General features: G+C 39.1%; 1 protein-coding gene across 2 annotated transcripts; it reads right to left on the bottom strand.

The window, feature by feature from the left end:
- Positions 1 to 215: 215 nt before the first annotated feature.
- On the bottom strand, positions 216 to 16,184 carry LOC121086157 (mitochondrial poly(A) polymerase). 2 transcript variants are annotated; one of them, XM_040589489.1, is made up of 9 exons: positions 16,031 to 16,184; positions 13,503 to 13,675; positions 12,719 to 12,952; positions 12,159 to 12,383; positions 6,519 to 6,730; positions 4,344 to 4,570; positions 3,022 to 3,114; positions 2,843 to 2,916; positions 216 to 1,100 (listed from the first exon to the last, which is right to left on the bottom strand). In XM_040589489.1, the coding sequence occupies exons 1-9, from the start codon at positions 16,167 to 16,169 to the stop codon at positions 762 to 764; spliced, it is 1,716 nt and encodes a 571-aa protein (XP_040445423.1). In that variant the 5' UTR covers positions 16,170 to 16,184; the 3' UTR covers positions 216 to 761. The 2 variants fall into 2 exon arrangements, with proteins under 2 accessions (XP_040445423.1, XP_040445425.1); XM_040589491.1 differs by having other exon boundaries at positions 12,719 to 12,826.
- Positions 16,185 to 16,196: the final 12 nt, after the last annotated feature.

The raw sequence follows: 16,196 nt of genomic DNA, 5'->3' as shown, positions 1-16,196 counted from the left end.
ATACAGGTTTAAAATGAAGTCAAAGATAAAATGAGAAACATGAGTGTATATACAACTGTGGGTGGGAACCAGTCCTGTGGCTACAGAAAACAAAGACAGCTGACTGAAGAAATCTGAGATCAGGTGGTAAACACAACAGCAAAATCACTTCTCCAACAGAACACAGTTGCACTACCCTCTGAGAGCAATTCATTATGAAACTGCAAACCCCACTATCTAATTCCATTATCTTTATTTTGTCTTGGCACTATCTATGTGTATGGAAAACAACTGCAAAAAAATACACATGTGCTTTGGTTTTACTGACTTCCAGAACACGACTGGATTGGAAGCAATAGTTTTAACACATTCATCTTCTTTCAAACTGTGGTTTCACTGAAAGGTGGTTGCTTCTTGAACTTTTACCTAGCATATCATTTGTATGTTAGCCAACAGAATTCCCAAAGGCAATTTTTTCCCATGCGTCTCCTGTCAAGACTTCTTTTTTAAAAACATGCCCAACTGAAGGGTACTTCCAAAATGTATTGTAAAACTTGAATTTGAATGCTCTTCATTCATACAACAGATGGAAAAAAGTGAAGAGTAAGGAGGAAAAAAATGTACAGAAAGAAAGCAGACCTGTACAAAAAGCATAACGATGGAAAACAGAGGTCATTTGACTCTTGTTTCGCCACAACAGAAATACCAGAAGTAATGTTCTTCAGACTGTCACATTCAATTCCTAAAACAGAGTATCAGCTACCGTGTTTCTTTGCTGAAAGTCACTTTCCTGCTGCTTTCTGTACAGTGTTTGCAGTATTTAACTTTAAAGAGTCCAAGAGGCTTCTGATTGTTTCACTTCCTATTCCTTTCATCCTATTTTTCATCTTGCTGGGATTACTTTTTCCAAATGGTATCAGTATGGCTGCCAGTCCCCAAGGCTCTTTATTGATCTTTTGCTGAGTTTTATCTTCCTTCTGTAAAATCCAGGCACTTTCTCTGGCCATAGCTACAAATTTCTCCAGCTGCGGCTGATTAACATTCTTGCTGATATTAAGGTCTTGTTCAAAGGGATTCCAGATATAAAGAGGAGACGACTCAGGTTTATTTACTTCCTTTCCCTGCAGACAGTGTAAAGAAAAAGCAAAAGTTGCATATGTACATTATAGGCTGAGCAAATAACAAATCACTTGAGTTATTACATTAGTATTAAGAGTAAAAGTATTTTGACCTAGTAGAGAACTTTTTGCAAAAACCCCTGTCATTATTAATCAAGTTAATTTTCCTGTCAGCCTGACTGTATGACTCCTGTTCTCTGAATCCTCTTAGTGGTGGTTTTCCTTGCCACGTTCAGTTTAGATTTCCTTCAAGGCAAAGAACACACAACTACAGCTTAGCCTGTCTTTTTGGCTGTTCTCCCATTTGCTTTTCCACAAACCTCAGACTTCACTCACTGCAACCTCCTACCCCTACCTCCCTTTGTGCACGGCAGCAAGAGTGTGTCATATTAACCTGCATAGCCCAGTTTGATAACACTAGTACAAGCACTTGAACTGCTCAAACCATTCCTCTCTCAGTGCTCATTAAGAGCTAGTGTAACAAAACAAGACTACTGCCTTGGCTGAAATTCCTCACAGTTCACTCTGTCTTTTACATACAGAGCTATTTAGGTCATGGTCCACTTTCGGGTACTTGGTATAGTACAATGCAAGTTGTTGACAACTATGTAGTTTGCTATTTAAACACACTTCCATCTCGGTGCTTATCACTGCTACTTAGCTGATCTGCGCTGTATTACAGAAACTCTTCAAGCCTTCCACCAGAAGCTCTAGCAGGAACCTACCACCTACTGCTATTCCTGGAAGTGTCCGCGTACATGCTACACACTCTTGCCCCAGGGCCAAGAGGACTTAGTTAAACAGAAAAATATCATCAGCACAGACATTTCTCCTGATTACCTCAGGCTCCAATACCTGTGTGTTTTCCCTTGGGTTTTTTTAAGGCTCAGTGGCAAACAAAAGTTTCTCTAGCTTAATGAATCAGTTTCTAGGATCAACTGGCAGTGGCAAAAAGGGCTCTTAGGCCAGTAATCCAGAAGTACACAAGCAGGAAACAGAAAACAAACAGGTGTCCACACAGCAACAGGGCACTGAAACCTCCCATCCTGGCAGCAGTCCAGCAGGAACAGGTGCAAGTTAAGGTAGTAACATTTGTATATATTTCTATTATAATTGCATACACACATGTATCAATAAATAGCATGACTTAAACGTATAAATTGAACCAAAGCGACAGCACAGAAGGATCATGTTAACTGTCACACTTACTGAATTGTAACTACACTTACTGTAGGCTGATATAAACTGCAGTAGAAAACTCGAGTGCCAAAACCAAGTTTCACAACTCAAGTTGTAAATTTTAATGCAGACACTGTTTGGGTCTGGACTTCCAACTTCAAACACAAAGTGGCACACAGGGTTTGCCATAGACTTCTGTTATGACATACATCATAACATTTTAAAAGTTTTCCTCTCACAGAGGCAAAACAGCTTCTACTTTTTTAAACTGCCACTTTTATTACACGGTTTTCAAGAAAAATCATACAGGCTTAGCATCTGAGTTTGCGCTTTCCAGCATATTCAGGTAATGACACTGTAAATGTTCTTAATGATGCTGTAAATGATTAGGCTCTGAGAGGAAAACTCTACTCTTTCACAGAAAGGACTCAGTTTCCGGATACAGCCAATTTAAATGTACTTTGTACATACAATTAAAAATGACACGAATTGTTGCTTAACATACATAGTTTGTCAAACAGCAAAGAAATTCAGTTAATAACGATGAGAGATTAAAATTCATTTACCTTTCGAAGATTTATGGAATTCTTTCTAAAATCAAAGTTTCCAAAATACTCAAAAAAGTCACCCAATAATACATCTAAGGGAAAGAAAAACAGCAGCCATCAGTAATACCAAGGAAAACTTTATTTTCAATATGCTTGTCAAAATAATAAAAAAAAAAAGTTGATGAAGATTTACTTACCAAGTGTTTCTGTATTTTTTGTAGGTTTAATCTTGCTTAAATCACTAACAAATGAGCAATCATATCCTCCAATTACATGCTTGTCTTTTTCACCTGAAATAAAAATGGGGGGCATATTTTGAAGTGATAAACAATAAAATGCCATTGTATTTAATATAATTCAGATAACAGACATTAATGAATTCAATGAATGCTATCGTATTAGAGTAAATCAAATCAGTAATTCACAAGTGAGGTTTCAGGTTAAGATTCAGCTTAAATGGTGTAAGATTTAAAAAGAAAAAAATTCTATGGACTGGCAAAGGAAAAGACGCATGAGTAAATGGCTTATTTTCAAAAGTTTACAGGAATAAGGTGTAGGACATCCCAGGACCTCTGGTTACTTCTTTTAAGGAACAAACCTAATACCTCTACATGCAGAGCCTTATCACACACTAAACAGCACAAATCTCTGAGATCAATACCTATATGAGGGTTAAAAAAACCAAAGACTCAAAGTGTCCACCATCTTTTCCTGAAAACCTTAAAGAGAATTAGGAATATTCTTGTAAAATTTTGGGCCAGGTGTTTTTGGTTTATGTATAAAAATCCTACAGAATTCTGATAGAAATAATAGTTCAAATCGTTTAAACCGATTTTAAACCAACTGAACACAGATCTTTTTCTCCACTCAAATCACTCAGTGTTTTCAAGGAAGTGTATCAATAAGCAGAAGGCATAAGTGAGGAATCAAGAACCTGTCATTCTCTACACTTTCATAAGATTACTGAAGGTAATACACCCTGAAAGCTACATATGAAGCGGCCTGAACACCTTGTTTGTGAAGAGGTAAGAATTATTTGCAGGTTGCCTGAACAGTCTCAAGGATAAAATAAAAATTGCGACTAAAAACTATAGCCTTAATTTTAAACGCTTGGCATCTAGAAAACAATACACTTATCAATCTGCACAAAAACCTTAGCAACTACAGAGACACTGGAAACCCTACAAATCTTCTAAAACCACAAAATACGAAATAACCAAAAAACAGCCAGTATGGAAGAACTGAGCAAATAAATGACTTTTAATTAGCTGAGGCATACAACAGGCCTAACCCCTCTAAATAGAAATTAGTATTGTATTGAAAATGGATTTATTTTGCCTTTAAAAAGACATTATTTTCACACACCAAAAAAAAAAGTAAAACTTGTAGAATCCCTTAAAATTAAGGTAGACATAATATGCATTAGCATTTGAGAACATAAAGAAATTACTTGGGTTTATTCATCACAGAAAACAAATGTGAAAGTCACATCAATGAACACATAAACAGCCGTCCTTACCTGCCAATTCTTTAAGTTGGTTTAGTGTTGGAATGATAGGTGGAGATCTCTTTTGCAGAAAAAACATGACCATCATGGTCAGAGAGAAGTTTGTAATCCAGGTACCAGGAACACTATTTGTCAGTCCATGAACACGGGCCCAACATCGTACGCTGAACACCAGTGCTCTCACACGGGAATCCAGACAGCCATAGATATACAAGAGTTCTGAACTTCTTATAGCAATACTGAAGAAGAAATGAGAAGTAAAAGACAGGTAAATAATGAGAGAATTGTAAAGTACCAGATGCAGTGTTTGTTGTTCAGCCCTACAGCATCAGTTATAAGGGTAGCCATAAAAAAAATTTACTTTTATGCATTTTAAAGAAATAAAAGAGAATGCCTGAAACTGTCCAGGATGAAATACCTGGTAGTTTTCCACAGTACAAAGTATACAGTTATGGGTAAATAATAACACCGCATTAGCACTATCTCCTGTTTGGTACCACAGTGGGAGAAAAAAAACCCAAAACAAAACCAAAAAAACCACCAGCAAGTACTCAGGAGTGAAACTATGCAAAATCAAGACAGAAAATGTAATTTAACCACAACTGCCTTTGAAGTACATTAGATAATATCTCTATCCTAATATATAATAAAATATAACTAGAAATTCTCTTGCAACTTTAAAAAGAAATAAAATAACACACTGAAAAATACATGAAGCACAGAGACACGATGAATTCTGCAAAACAAGCCTATCTGGCAATTGCCAAATGACTAATGTTTGGTCCTGCTGAAAAAAACAACTAATCTGGAAGGATAAAGGTTTTCAGATGGATCAGGTTTTGATCTGCTTCATCACACGGTTGTACAAACATTCATGCAGTGTACAAATGGGAAGGCAAGAAAAAGGAGGGGAAAAAAAAAAAAAAAGGAAGCACAGTATGAGAGCAAACCTTACTCTGGATTCAGTTTTAGTCTAAAGTGCTTGTTGAACTACAGTTACAGGAGTTTTTACTCCCAATCTTGCACTGAATTCTTCTAAAAATCCACCATGGCATTCTGGAGAATTTTACCATACCACATCAAAGTTTCCTTGTAACACCTGGACATCTAAAATTTCAACTGTGAAGTGCTTCCTTGTATCCACAGAGGTTTGTTATTACTCCAAATGATGAAGACAACGCACACAGTCCCAACCAGTCAAACCGTCAGCACAAAATTACAAGGAAGTTTGCACAGAACTGCATGCTGACTTTCACTGTGGCTACGTACACAAAAGTAATTTTATTCTAAGACATTTGTTCAGCACTCCCTCGACAACTCCTGCATGTTCTGAGACAGAACTTTCAGTAATTTAGAAAATTCAGTCTAGGATCTGATTGCATCTGATGTAGACAATCGCCACTAAAAGTTATATCAAAAGCATTTTTAAAGATAATGATTTATATTATACTATTCCCTAACAACAGTGAAAAGGGTAAGTAAGTAATTTTTTATTATGTATCCTTATGCCAGGGTTATGGATGTATTCTGGATTAAGGTGGGTATTTCTTTATAAAATGAGCGACAGCAAAACAAATTATATGCTTTACTGATCAACCAAATGAGAGAAAGCTGAAAGAGGAGAAATAGCAGAGGTATTTGTAAGAAGCCTGCTCCCTCTATTGGGCACTGCTGCAAAAGGTCCTGCATGACAGTAAAGTTTCAAACTGTTTTCTGATGCAGTTAATTAATTCAGCATTAAAGATAACTTGTCAGCAAATAGGTGTATGCAGGCTCTTAAGAAGGAAAAAAGGACTCCAAAATAACTAGATGACAAATCACTGAAAATCGACACAACAGAGCTGCTTAATCAAATCAAAAGAAGGATGTGCATATGTACATACACACGAAAGGAAGTAGTAACAAACTAACACTGCCTTCTTTCAATTCCTTATAAGCCAATCTTATTGTATACAGTGGTTTTCAAGTCTTCATTTTCAACTAGCAAGTGTTTCCTATGCTGGAGAAAGACACCTTAAGCTTATCAAAACTTTAAGCTCTAGAAGTCATAAATATCCTTTTTACTTTCAGAGCCAACATTCGCATTTGTTAAGACCACAGAAAAGAGTAAACTGAACATTCCATTACAGCTTTTCAGAACATAAGAACATTAGTATTCTTCTTAAACTTTTTAAAACCAAGTCTCACCTGTTGCTCACTGACAGATCACACTGGAATCCTGTTGGTTGATGGGAAAATTTCACCAGCGGGCAGCGAGCATGCAGTATCTTCTGTACACTCGAACACCCGGGACCAAAATTATCAAGGCAATCACCAATCACAGAAAGAATTTTCTGAGTTGCTAATCTTTCAGATGGTAATCTTTTCATCTGATACTCCATTTCAAAGGGACCTTTTTTCTAACACAGAAATTTCAAAGTAAACTGTTAACTCTGGAACCAAAGAGACATTTAAGAACACTTCTGAAAGGCTGCAATAATTTGCAAAGGAGTTTGTACAATTAAGAGATTGAAAGACATGAACTATTTAAAGCAGCCCGCAGAACTTAAAAAAGGTAAAAACATATTGCTTTCTGGTTTATGTTATTTTTCAGTGATTCAATTTTTCCAGGTTAATAGTGATCAACTTACTGTAAAGTTACTCATTCAGATGATGGTATAATACTGCTACATCTCACTATTGCCTAAAACAAGTAATTATGGAATTCCCAAGAGAGTGTGTATGCTCTGATGGAAAAGAGGAGCACACAATTAAATTAAAGAGAGGCAAAATACAACCAAACCACCGTTAATTTCAAACCACCATTAATTCCATTTCAAATCCTCAAAGAACAATGTGCTACTAGTGAATCAAGTAGCGGTGTAAAGGAAAACGCCTTTTTCATTTAAAAAAAATAATGTTAGTATGCAAATGACTTAATCCTTCAAAATTAAGATAAGCTTCTGTAAGACTTAAAATAACTTCACATCACATACAGTTTTTCTGACAAATAGAAAACTTGTGAAGATGTATTCTGACAACATCAGAAATTAATTTTCCTTTATGACTTTGTATTTTGAATTGTCATATTTGTAATTTATACCTCAATAAAATAACTTCACACCTGTGAAATCTCTGGTCTTAAGCCTCAGCTAATTTTGCTTGCTAATCCAATACTTAACACTGACTTATCCTCCCCCTTGAAACATGTCATGTGTGAATGTATACTATACAAACAGCATTACACAGTGACCTAACTGGTCCTCTGAGACACAGAGGTGATTACTTTCGGTTAGTGTAAAGAAAACATGCTGTCACAGACAGGCAAAACAGAAGTTATGGACCTTGCAACCTTTCCCATAAATTCACTTTAGGTCCCGATTTTCTGAGTCACTCTGGCAATCGTTGAGGCGACTGTTGCTGCTCTCCTCTTGCCAACAGTTCTCCAGACAGCATGCGTGTTTGAACATACCAGGACAGAGATCCCTAATCCCATTTAGCCGTGTAGCTGCATGCTACAGCAGGGCTGGCTCAAAGTGAAAGGAGCTCATAAATATCAACACTGAGGTAGGTAACAGGAGAGAGAAAGACAGGGACTGGCTGACATGTAGGTGTGCTTGTATTTGGACCTTTATACTTGTGACAAAAATCACAATGATTTTTCATCACTGTGACTTCCCAGACAGCAGCTTAATAGCTCTCAAAAGCTGAATGAAGACTTTTTTTGTAATGACAAAACAGACACAATTAATAATTGATAGGACCTTGGTGCCAGCTGTGGGGAATGAAGCACTAAAACACTTGTCCCAACCCTGTGGTTCTCCCGCTATTCTTGCCATGTCACTCAAAACAGCAAATGTCGATAAACTAATGCTTTGGGATGAATTGATAGTGCCCTAAGCAAGAAGCATACCTGTTTTAACTCAAAAACTACGACTCTAAAAATATCACAAAACTCAGTTTTAAGTCATTAACTAATCTTCCAAACTGCCCGCATGTTAAAAACACCTTGATCTGTGGTCAAACATGGTATTGATAATCCACTCTTGGTAAAGAATGCTCCCATTTCACTGCTTTTTTAATTCACAATTAGTAATCAGTTTGCCCTAAGACTCAAAAAACGTTATTTAATGTAAATAGGTGCTAAAATGCCTGGTCCTCCTCCATATCTGGTACCTCCTGAAAGGCTGCAATAGCACAGAAATCAGAAGACACTCTCTCTACTGCTGCTATATCATGTTATAACTAAAGCTACCTTCCCTTGTTGTCACTTGTTCTAAGACAGTCATCTTACGCATACTAGTAACACAATTTGCCAAGAAGGATAACATTATCCCTATAAATCACACTGCCAACTATATGAGACTTTTGCCTTCCTCTGAAGTGTTTTATCTGTTCCCCATCACAGGAGATATACTCAACATCTTATTTTCCTACCATATTGGGTTTATGTGGCAAGGCTTTGGTAGTGGGGGAGCTACAGGGGTGGCTTCTTTAAGTAGACACTAGAAATTGTTCCTAATGTTGGACAGAGACAGTTCCAGCCAGCTCCATGATGGACCAGCCGCTGGCCAAAGCTGAGTCCATCAGCAATGCTGACACCTCTGTAAGAAAGGATAAAAAGTGCTGCAGAGCAGCTGGGAGAGTGAGAGAAACAACCCTGCAGACACCAAGGTCAGTGAAGAAGGAGGAGGAGGAGGTGCTCCAGGTACCGGAGCAAATATTCCCTAAAAGACAACGGTGATGCAGGCTGACCTCCTGCAGCCCATGGAGGACCACAGTGGAACAGACACGCACCCTGCAGCCCATGGAGGACCACAGTGGAACAGACACGCACCCTGCAGCCCATGGAGGACCCCATGCCAGAGCAGGTGGATATGCCCTGAAGGAAGCTGCAGCCTGTGGAAAGCCCACACGGATCAGGCTCGTGGCAGGAGGTGCAGGCCATAGTCCCTATGGCGCAGGTTTTCTGGCAGGACCTGTGACCTCACGAAGAACCCATGCTGGAGCAGTCCTTTCCTGAAGGACTATACCCCGTGGGTAGGACCCATGCTGGAGCAGTTCTTGAAGAGCTGCAGCTCCTGGGAGGGACCCCACACTGGAGCAGGGGAACAGCATGAGGAAGAAAGAGCAGCAGAGATGAAGCATTATGAGCTGACTGCAACCTCCATTCCCCATCCTCCTGTGCAACTTGGGGGAAGGAGAAAAAAGTGTTGGGAGTGAAGTTGAGCCTGTGAAGAAGGGTGTGTGATGAGAAGGTGGTTTTAATTTTGGTTTTTTAATTTATTTCTCACTATGCTACTCTGTTGTTAACTGGCAATAAATTAAATTACTCCTCCCCAAGTTGAGTCTGTTTTGCCTGTGGTGTTAATCGGTAAGTGATCTCCCTGTTTTAACCTCAACCCATGAGCTTTTTTCATCTTATTTTCTCTCCTTGTGTTCTTGAGGAGGGGGGTAGTGAGAGACCAACTGGCTAGGCAGCTGGAGGCCAGCCAAGGTTAACCCACCACACCTACAAAGCACAAAGCTCTCTAGGTGCTAGAGCCTTAGTCTCCCACTTTGACTATGCTTGAATCAAGACACAAGAGTTGCGATAATGATTTTTACACTTCTTTACAGGACAATGCTCTAACATACCTTATTTTTGTACATACTTTCACATCGATGCAGCAGATGTGCCCATGCTTTAATGCTCCAATATTTAAATAAAATCAACAAGATCATCATCTTTAGCGTATAAAGACTGCTTGCACACAAGACAAAAGCCTCGTTGAATACACAGAGTGTAAGTGTGCCACGCAGCCTATTAACCTACCATATAACCTGAAGATACACAGATAGTATCCCTGCTGGCTTCTGCTGCAGCATCCCCATAGTAATAAGTCTGTCAACCACCCACAAGTAATCACAACTGCTAGTAACCCTCATCCATCATTGAATACCTCGAAGTTCACAATAGAACTTCTATTTCTAAAGAGGATGAATGCTAAAGAAAAGAGCTTGTTGCGAAACATGCTTTCAAAATAGACATTTTCTACTTGAAAGATTTTTTCCCCTCAAAATTTAAGAGGCAACTTTACTGTTGACATACAAAGGGTTCCTAGATTTTAACACTTCACACACACAAACACACACACAAACACACTGATCCTACTCTTCAGCTGATGCACTTGCTGTCATTTTGTTTGATCACTGCACTAATACTAAAAACTATGTATGTTTGAAGGGATATCTCTTTAAAAGTAATGTACATGGCAATATACAAACTGTAAAGAAAAGCTGAGTTAATTTTCAATCTTCAAAAGCTTAAGCTCCTTGTGGTTATTTTTTGGTGTTGGTTTTTTTTTTTTTTTTTTTAAGGAAAACAAAGCTAATTTTTCCTGAACTATTTGTTGCTATACAAATAAAAGGAAAAGTTTTCAAAACACCAGAATCACTTAATTGCCCATACAGAATCCATGAAGAATCCCAACTTCTGTACAGAGTATTTCTGATCCAACTCTCACTTCTTCCTATCCTGATTCTCATCTCTCTCGTATCTCGATCTCCAAGACGAAAGGATATTTACACTGTCCACAGTCAAAGAGCCGCACCAAGAGACAAGACCCTTCCAAAAATGCCTTGTCTAGTCCTTTCCCATTGTTTATGCATACACACACAAGGACTGAGACACAACCTACTCTACATAAACCTTTTGATTTGAAGCTGCCCAAATACCAACAGTCAACACGTGAACTTGGTTACATAGTGCAGATTTCCAAATAGTAATATGGATAAAGGCATGATCAAGATGAAATTTAGTATATGCATTGAAAAATTCAATACCTGTTGACTGAATATTGTTTGCTGACAGTCTTGTAACCCTCCAGCTTCTCAAGGTAGTGATGTAAATTCTGTACTCTGGTTAGCAAATTCAAGTAAGTGTATTTCAGTTTTAAGCCTCTACACTTCCCTAGTAATGACCACTTGTCCTGGTGCTTACTGTTGTATTATCAATAAGGCATTCAAATAATTACGAAGTATCTTACAGGAAGTCTGACAACTGCAAGTATCTGCACTGTTGATCCTGTTTTGCTCCTGGGTCCTGGTCCCAAAACATCTGTAGCTCACACATATCAACTTATCCTCAGGTTCCCATCAGGGGTAAGCCAACTAATTCCCTTCACAATGCAAATCAAGTGCTGTTAAACAGTAATTTTCTCTGGACAGACAACACAAATATGAGCACGTGTGCCACCTGCAACTATTCACCAACACTATCACAGGTCTTAAACTTTCACACCTCCACACGCTCTTGTGTGTGTGTATATATATGTATTCTTATATATATCCACTTCAGTACATAGTTCAGTAACTTTTCTATAGTATGAAGTCAACTCTTCCAACTAAGAACCTCACAACACTCCCAAAACACACGTGCACGCACACACACACACACAATTATTATACTTTAGAACACAGAGGAACCGAAAAATCAAAGCTAAGCTTTAAACCAGCATGGACGAAGCCCAGCAGCTCCACAGAATAAAACACATCAGTAGGATGGGAAGGTCTGACACTGGTGAATCAATTTCAGAGTATGAGGGGTTTTTTTCACCATGAAAATAATCCTAACAGTACAAAGTCTATGAAAACACCAAATCATTTTCTTCCTATTGCAAGGAAGACCTCTTTCATGTCACATCCAGTTTTTGGAAGTCTTCAAATCCAAACAAACTTGTTCACAATCTCTAGTATGAACTCATGTAAAACCTAAGTATAAACAAACTGATTCCCGTCTGTGAAACAGCAAATGAACTGCTCTGTTGAAGAAATCCAATGGACTGAAGATGCATAGCATAATCTTACCATCATTGTAGCATGCTTTTGTATATCATGGAAGTCCAGAAACATGTCCACATCACATCCCAATTTGCCAAAGGTGTTGACTGAAGAGCCAAATGGCTTTACTGTGCTGTCTGGAAAAAATGCACGTGCAAAATCCCGAACCAGAGAACAGGCCAGAAATCGGAGCTTGATATTTTCTTCTGTAAGCTGATACTCATTCAGTAGAATGTACATCTGAGTGCTTATCTAGTAAAGACAATAAATGCTGTAAAAATACAATGACCCATTTTCTATCTATTAACATGTATTTTAATCTATTTAATATCATTACAATTAGAAGATTTGTTTAAATATCTCAAACAGGTTTATTTCATGAAGAAAAAATGATTTTGTCAATTAAAATGACTAATTTCATCTATTTATTTCAATATAGAACCACTCACACAAAATTCTACCAGGAGTTCCTTTTTTTAAAAAAAATAAATTAATAAATTGCTTTATAAGTTGCACATGACCACTTGTAAACCTGAAATGGATGTGGTTCATTTTTAATTGAGAGAGATCCAGAAACCTCTACTTACACTGTCTGCACAACAAAGCTTTTGAATAAGCTCGTTCACTGGAATGTGAGACTGAGGAGAGAGATGAACAGGTGTCTCTTCAGCAGCTTGACTCACTGGGTTTTTCAACTTGAAAGTAAAAAGTCTAGATTTAAATGGGACAACATAATGCTCTGCAGTACTTGGGATTCCAATAGCATCCTGCAGTGAGGCTATACTGTTCTTTTCCGAAAATTCTACTAAAGCATGGATACCCTAAAACATTAAGAATGGAAACAGACAAGGTTAGATAAATGCATAAGCCTTGAATACGATTGTACTGATATTATTCAGATGTTCCTGGGAGTATTGAAACAGTTTAATATGACAGTCCTGAAGCTGGATGCTAGGTTCTGCACCTCAACACTTTTTAGACACTTTTTCAAAAGAAGTAAAAAATATTTAAAATACGGTATTCTTGGCAGTAAGCACTAAACATAAAAGTTGTAAAATCTATTTATCTTTAGAACTGTAATGCTCAAGAAATACTGTTAGCTCTACTGTTAGAACAATGAACAGTGCTATGTAAAAGTTTCAAAGATTTAGTGCAAAACAGGTTGCTAGCTATCCCTTAAAGATGTTGCTTAGCTGACTTACGAATAAAAATCTGTTGCGAAGCAACTTATACACATTACCAAAGTTAAAAAATAATTTAATATACTAATTATACAGAATTTGCTTAACTTGTATGTATGAGGCCTTGACCAAATCCTGTTATTTCTTTTTGTCTATGTCTCGATCTTAGTTTACATTGCTAATTACTTACATGATTTTCAAAAAAGAAATGACTCTTAATGTTTCCATGACTGGATAAATATTGCAATAATTTTTTTTCATTAATTTTTGGTGGGCACTTAATTAAAACCGTCTGTTCTGCTTGCTCCAATCGTTCTGTTTGGACCTCTGTGAATGTCTTCTTTCTGGCACTGATTCCAGCATCTGTGAGAAGAAATGAATACCATTCATTCTTGATGAATCTTCCGTAGCAAATTTTCTATATAAACAGAAAGATTTAACACTGATTTTAGTACACTTAATCTCTTCCTCTGGACCGAACAACTGAACAAATGCTTGTCCTGGCTCTTTAAGAGGTTTATAGCAAAAGAGAAAACAAACAAGAATGAATGAAAGACACAAACCTAAGTGTATTTCCCTCACAAATGCATACATTTATAAGAACAAGGCATAGGAAATGTAGGAAGAAAACAATACTGACTTCCCTTGATGCCACAGGAAGCTTGATGATACAAGGAATCTTTGTTCTTTGATTTGCTGTTCACCATAAAACACTCAGCACACAGAGTCAGACTCTACACACAAGCCTGGAGATATCAGCTAGGGTATGAGGCAGAGCCAGACCTTTGTCAAGCTGCATTGAAGGGATAATCTCTCTCAGCTACCACAAACCCAGCACTTTCACCTTTGGAACAATTCAACACACTTATTTTTACAACTCACCACCTTCTTTTACAGTAAACTCCTACTCAAAGTTTTTGTTTAATACTATACTTTCATTTACTCTACTACAATAAACCCACAGATCACTCATATCTTGCCACACTACTGGAAATTTACATTGTTGCTGACAGCCCACAGAATTAACATGGAAATGAGACATGCTGGAACATCCAGAAACACAGAAACTTTTTTCTTGATTGCATACATGCAAAGGGGCAATGTCCCAAATTAGAAATCATAATCACTTCCCTGCATAACTCTGAAACTAATCCAATACCACATCCAACTGACTACCACATTACTAGAGCCTGTGAAGCTGCTACCTGTTAATATTTCCACCTGTAATTCAGATTGGGGACCTAGAGAACATTCAGTTATTTCCCTGCAACCACTATCTGCTACAGAAAGATTCAGCAGAGAGCTCTTTATTCTATGCTTTTGATTTTGAGGAACTCACACCATATTTTGGCGTCAAAAAAATCTTAACTCTCATCTAACGACACTCATATTTATTATTATTATTTTAAAATCTTTTGGTTTACAAGTCTATTGAGCTCTCACACACGCTTGTAAAAAATAACCAAAGCAGTTGTTTCAATACCTTAGTTTATATTATATAGCTTTCTTCATTAGAAGACCAAAGAAACACTTTATGAAGACAATAAATATCCTACTTTCTGTAGGGGCAGAAAAGTGTGAAATGAATGCGATGCAGAAAGGACAAGTCCCATGGACGAGCGACACGATCAGGAGATGAACCCAGATCTTCTCACTCCTGTACCTGTACATGCTTATTTACTATAGCAGATGTGCCCTGACATCTCTTCCTGGCTCTGCTGTCATTTGCAGTCTGAGGATGGCACAGACGATCACATCCAAACGGTGGCTCTAAACATTTTAAATGCATGAAAGGCAGTTCACTTTCTTCCCCTGTTCCATACAACACTTCCAGCTAGTGGCAGAATTTCACAATTATTTCGAACAGATATACACCAATACTGCTGCTGGAAGAACAAGCCTCATCCCTGCATGGTGCTCACGCATATTCTAATGCTGCCCTCTGCATGCTGATGCAAATGCAAGCATTCACCTAGTCATGTAGCAAACCAGGCGAGACTAATGATCAAAGGTATACACCAGAACAAGAGTAACTGGAATTTGGAATTGTTCCTTAATCCAATTGCTGCATATTTGTTAGTACAAGGACATGAAGAGCTAAAGACTGTTAGTTTTATGAAACTGTGATAATACAGCCTGATCTTATCCTCTCTTTAAGAAAAGCTTTCTACCTAACATTTTTCAAGCTCTAAAACATGGATGTAAATCCAGGCCTGAGGCTCACAAATGCATTAAGTTACACGCTACACCCAAGTGCATCAATGACAGACAGCCCTCACCGGTTCTTGGCTTGTACTAAAGACACAGCACCAACCAAAAGCTTCCCGTGTCTTGTTAAGGGGATCTCTGAGGATAACCATTATCACTTCGCTTACCCCTAGCTGATATCTGCGTTTAATAACTCAGGCCTAGGAAACGACAGCGGGGTCTGGCCTGCGGGCCTGCACCCTGACGGTGCGGCCGGGAACGCACAGGCCGGCCTCGCTGCCGCGGGGGCGGCCCCGGCCGGGGCTCCCCGGGCTCTCACGCCGGAACGCCGGCAATGCTCAGGCGCCTCTCCCGGAGCTGAGCCGGCCGCCCCAAACACCACAGGCGGGCCACTCCACTCCCCACGCCCCCGCCTGACCGCACCGCCCCCCGGGAGAACCATCGGGCCGCCGCGGCCCCTCACGGCAGCGAGGCGCTGAGGGGAAGGCGGCGCGGCCCGCAGACCCCTACCTTCTCCCGCCTCCTCGGCGCCGGCTGCCTGCGGCGCCCTCTGCACCGCGGCGCCGGAGGAGCCGAGGCGGGCCGGCCCGGGGAGGCGCAGGCGGCCGCGCAGCAGGCAGAGCGCCCGCCCGCCCGCGCGGTGCGCCATTATCAGGCAGCGCCGCCGGCAGCGGCC

This window comes from Falco naumanni, chromosome 4 (genome assembly GCF_017639655.2).
Source record: "Falco naumanni isolate bFalNau1 chromosome 4, bFalNau1.pat, whole genome shotgun sequence".
Taxonomy (NCBI): domain Eukaryota; kingdom Metazoa; phylum Chordata; class Aves; order Falconiformes; family Falconidae; genus Falco; species Falco naumanni.
Note: the sequence above shows the minus strand (reverse complement) of the source record. Positions and strands in the feature narration are given on the sequence as shown.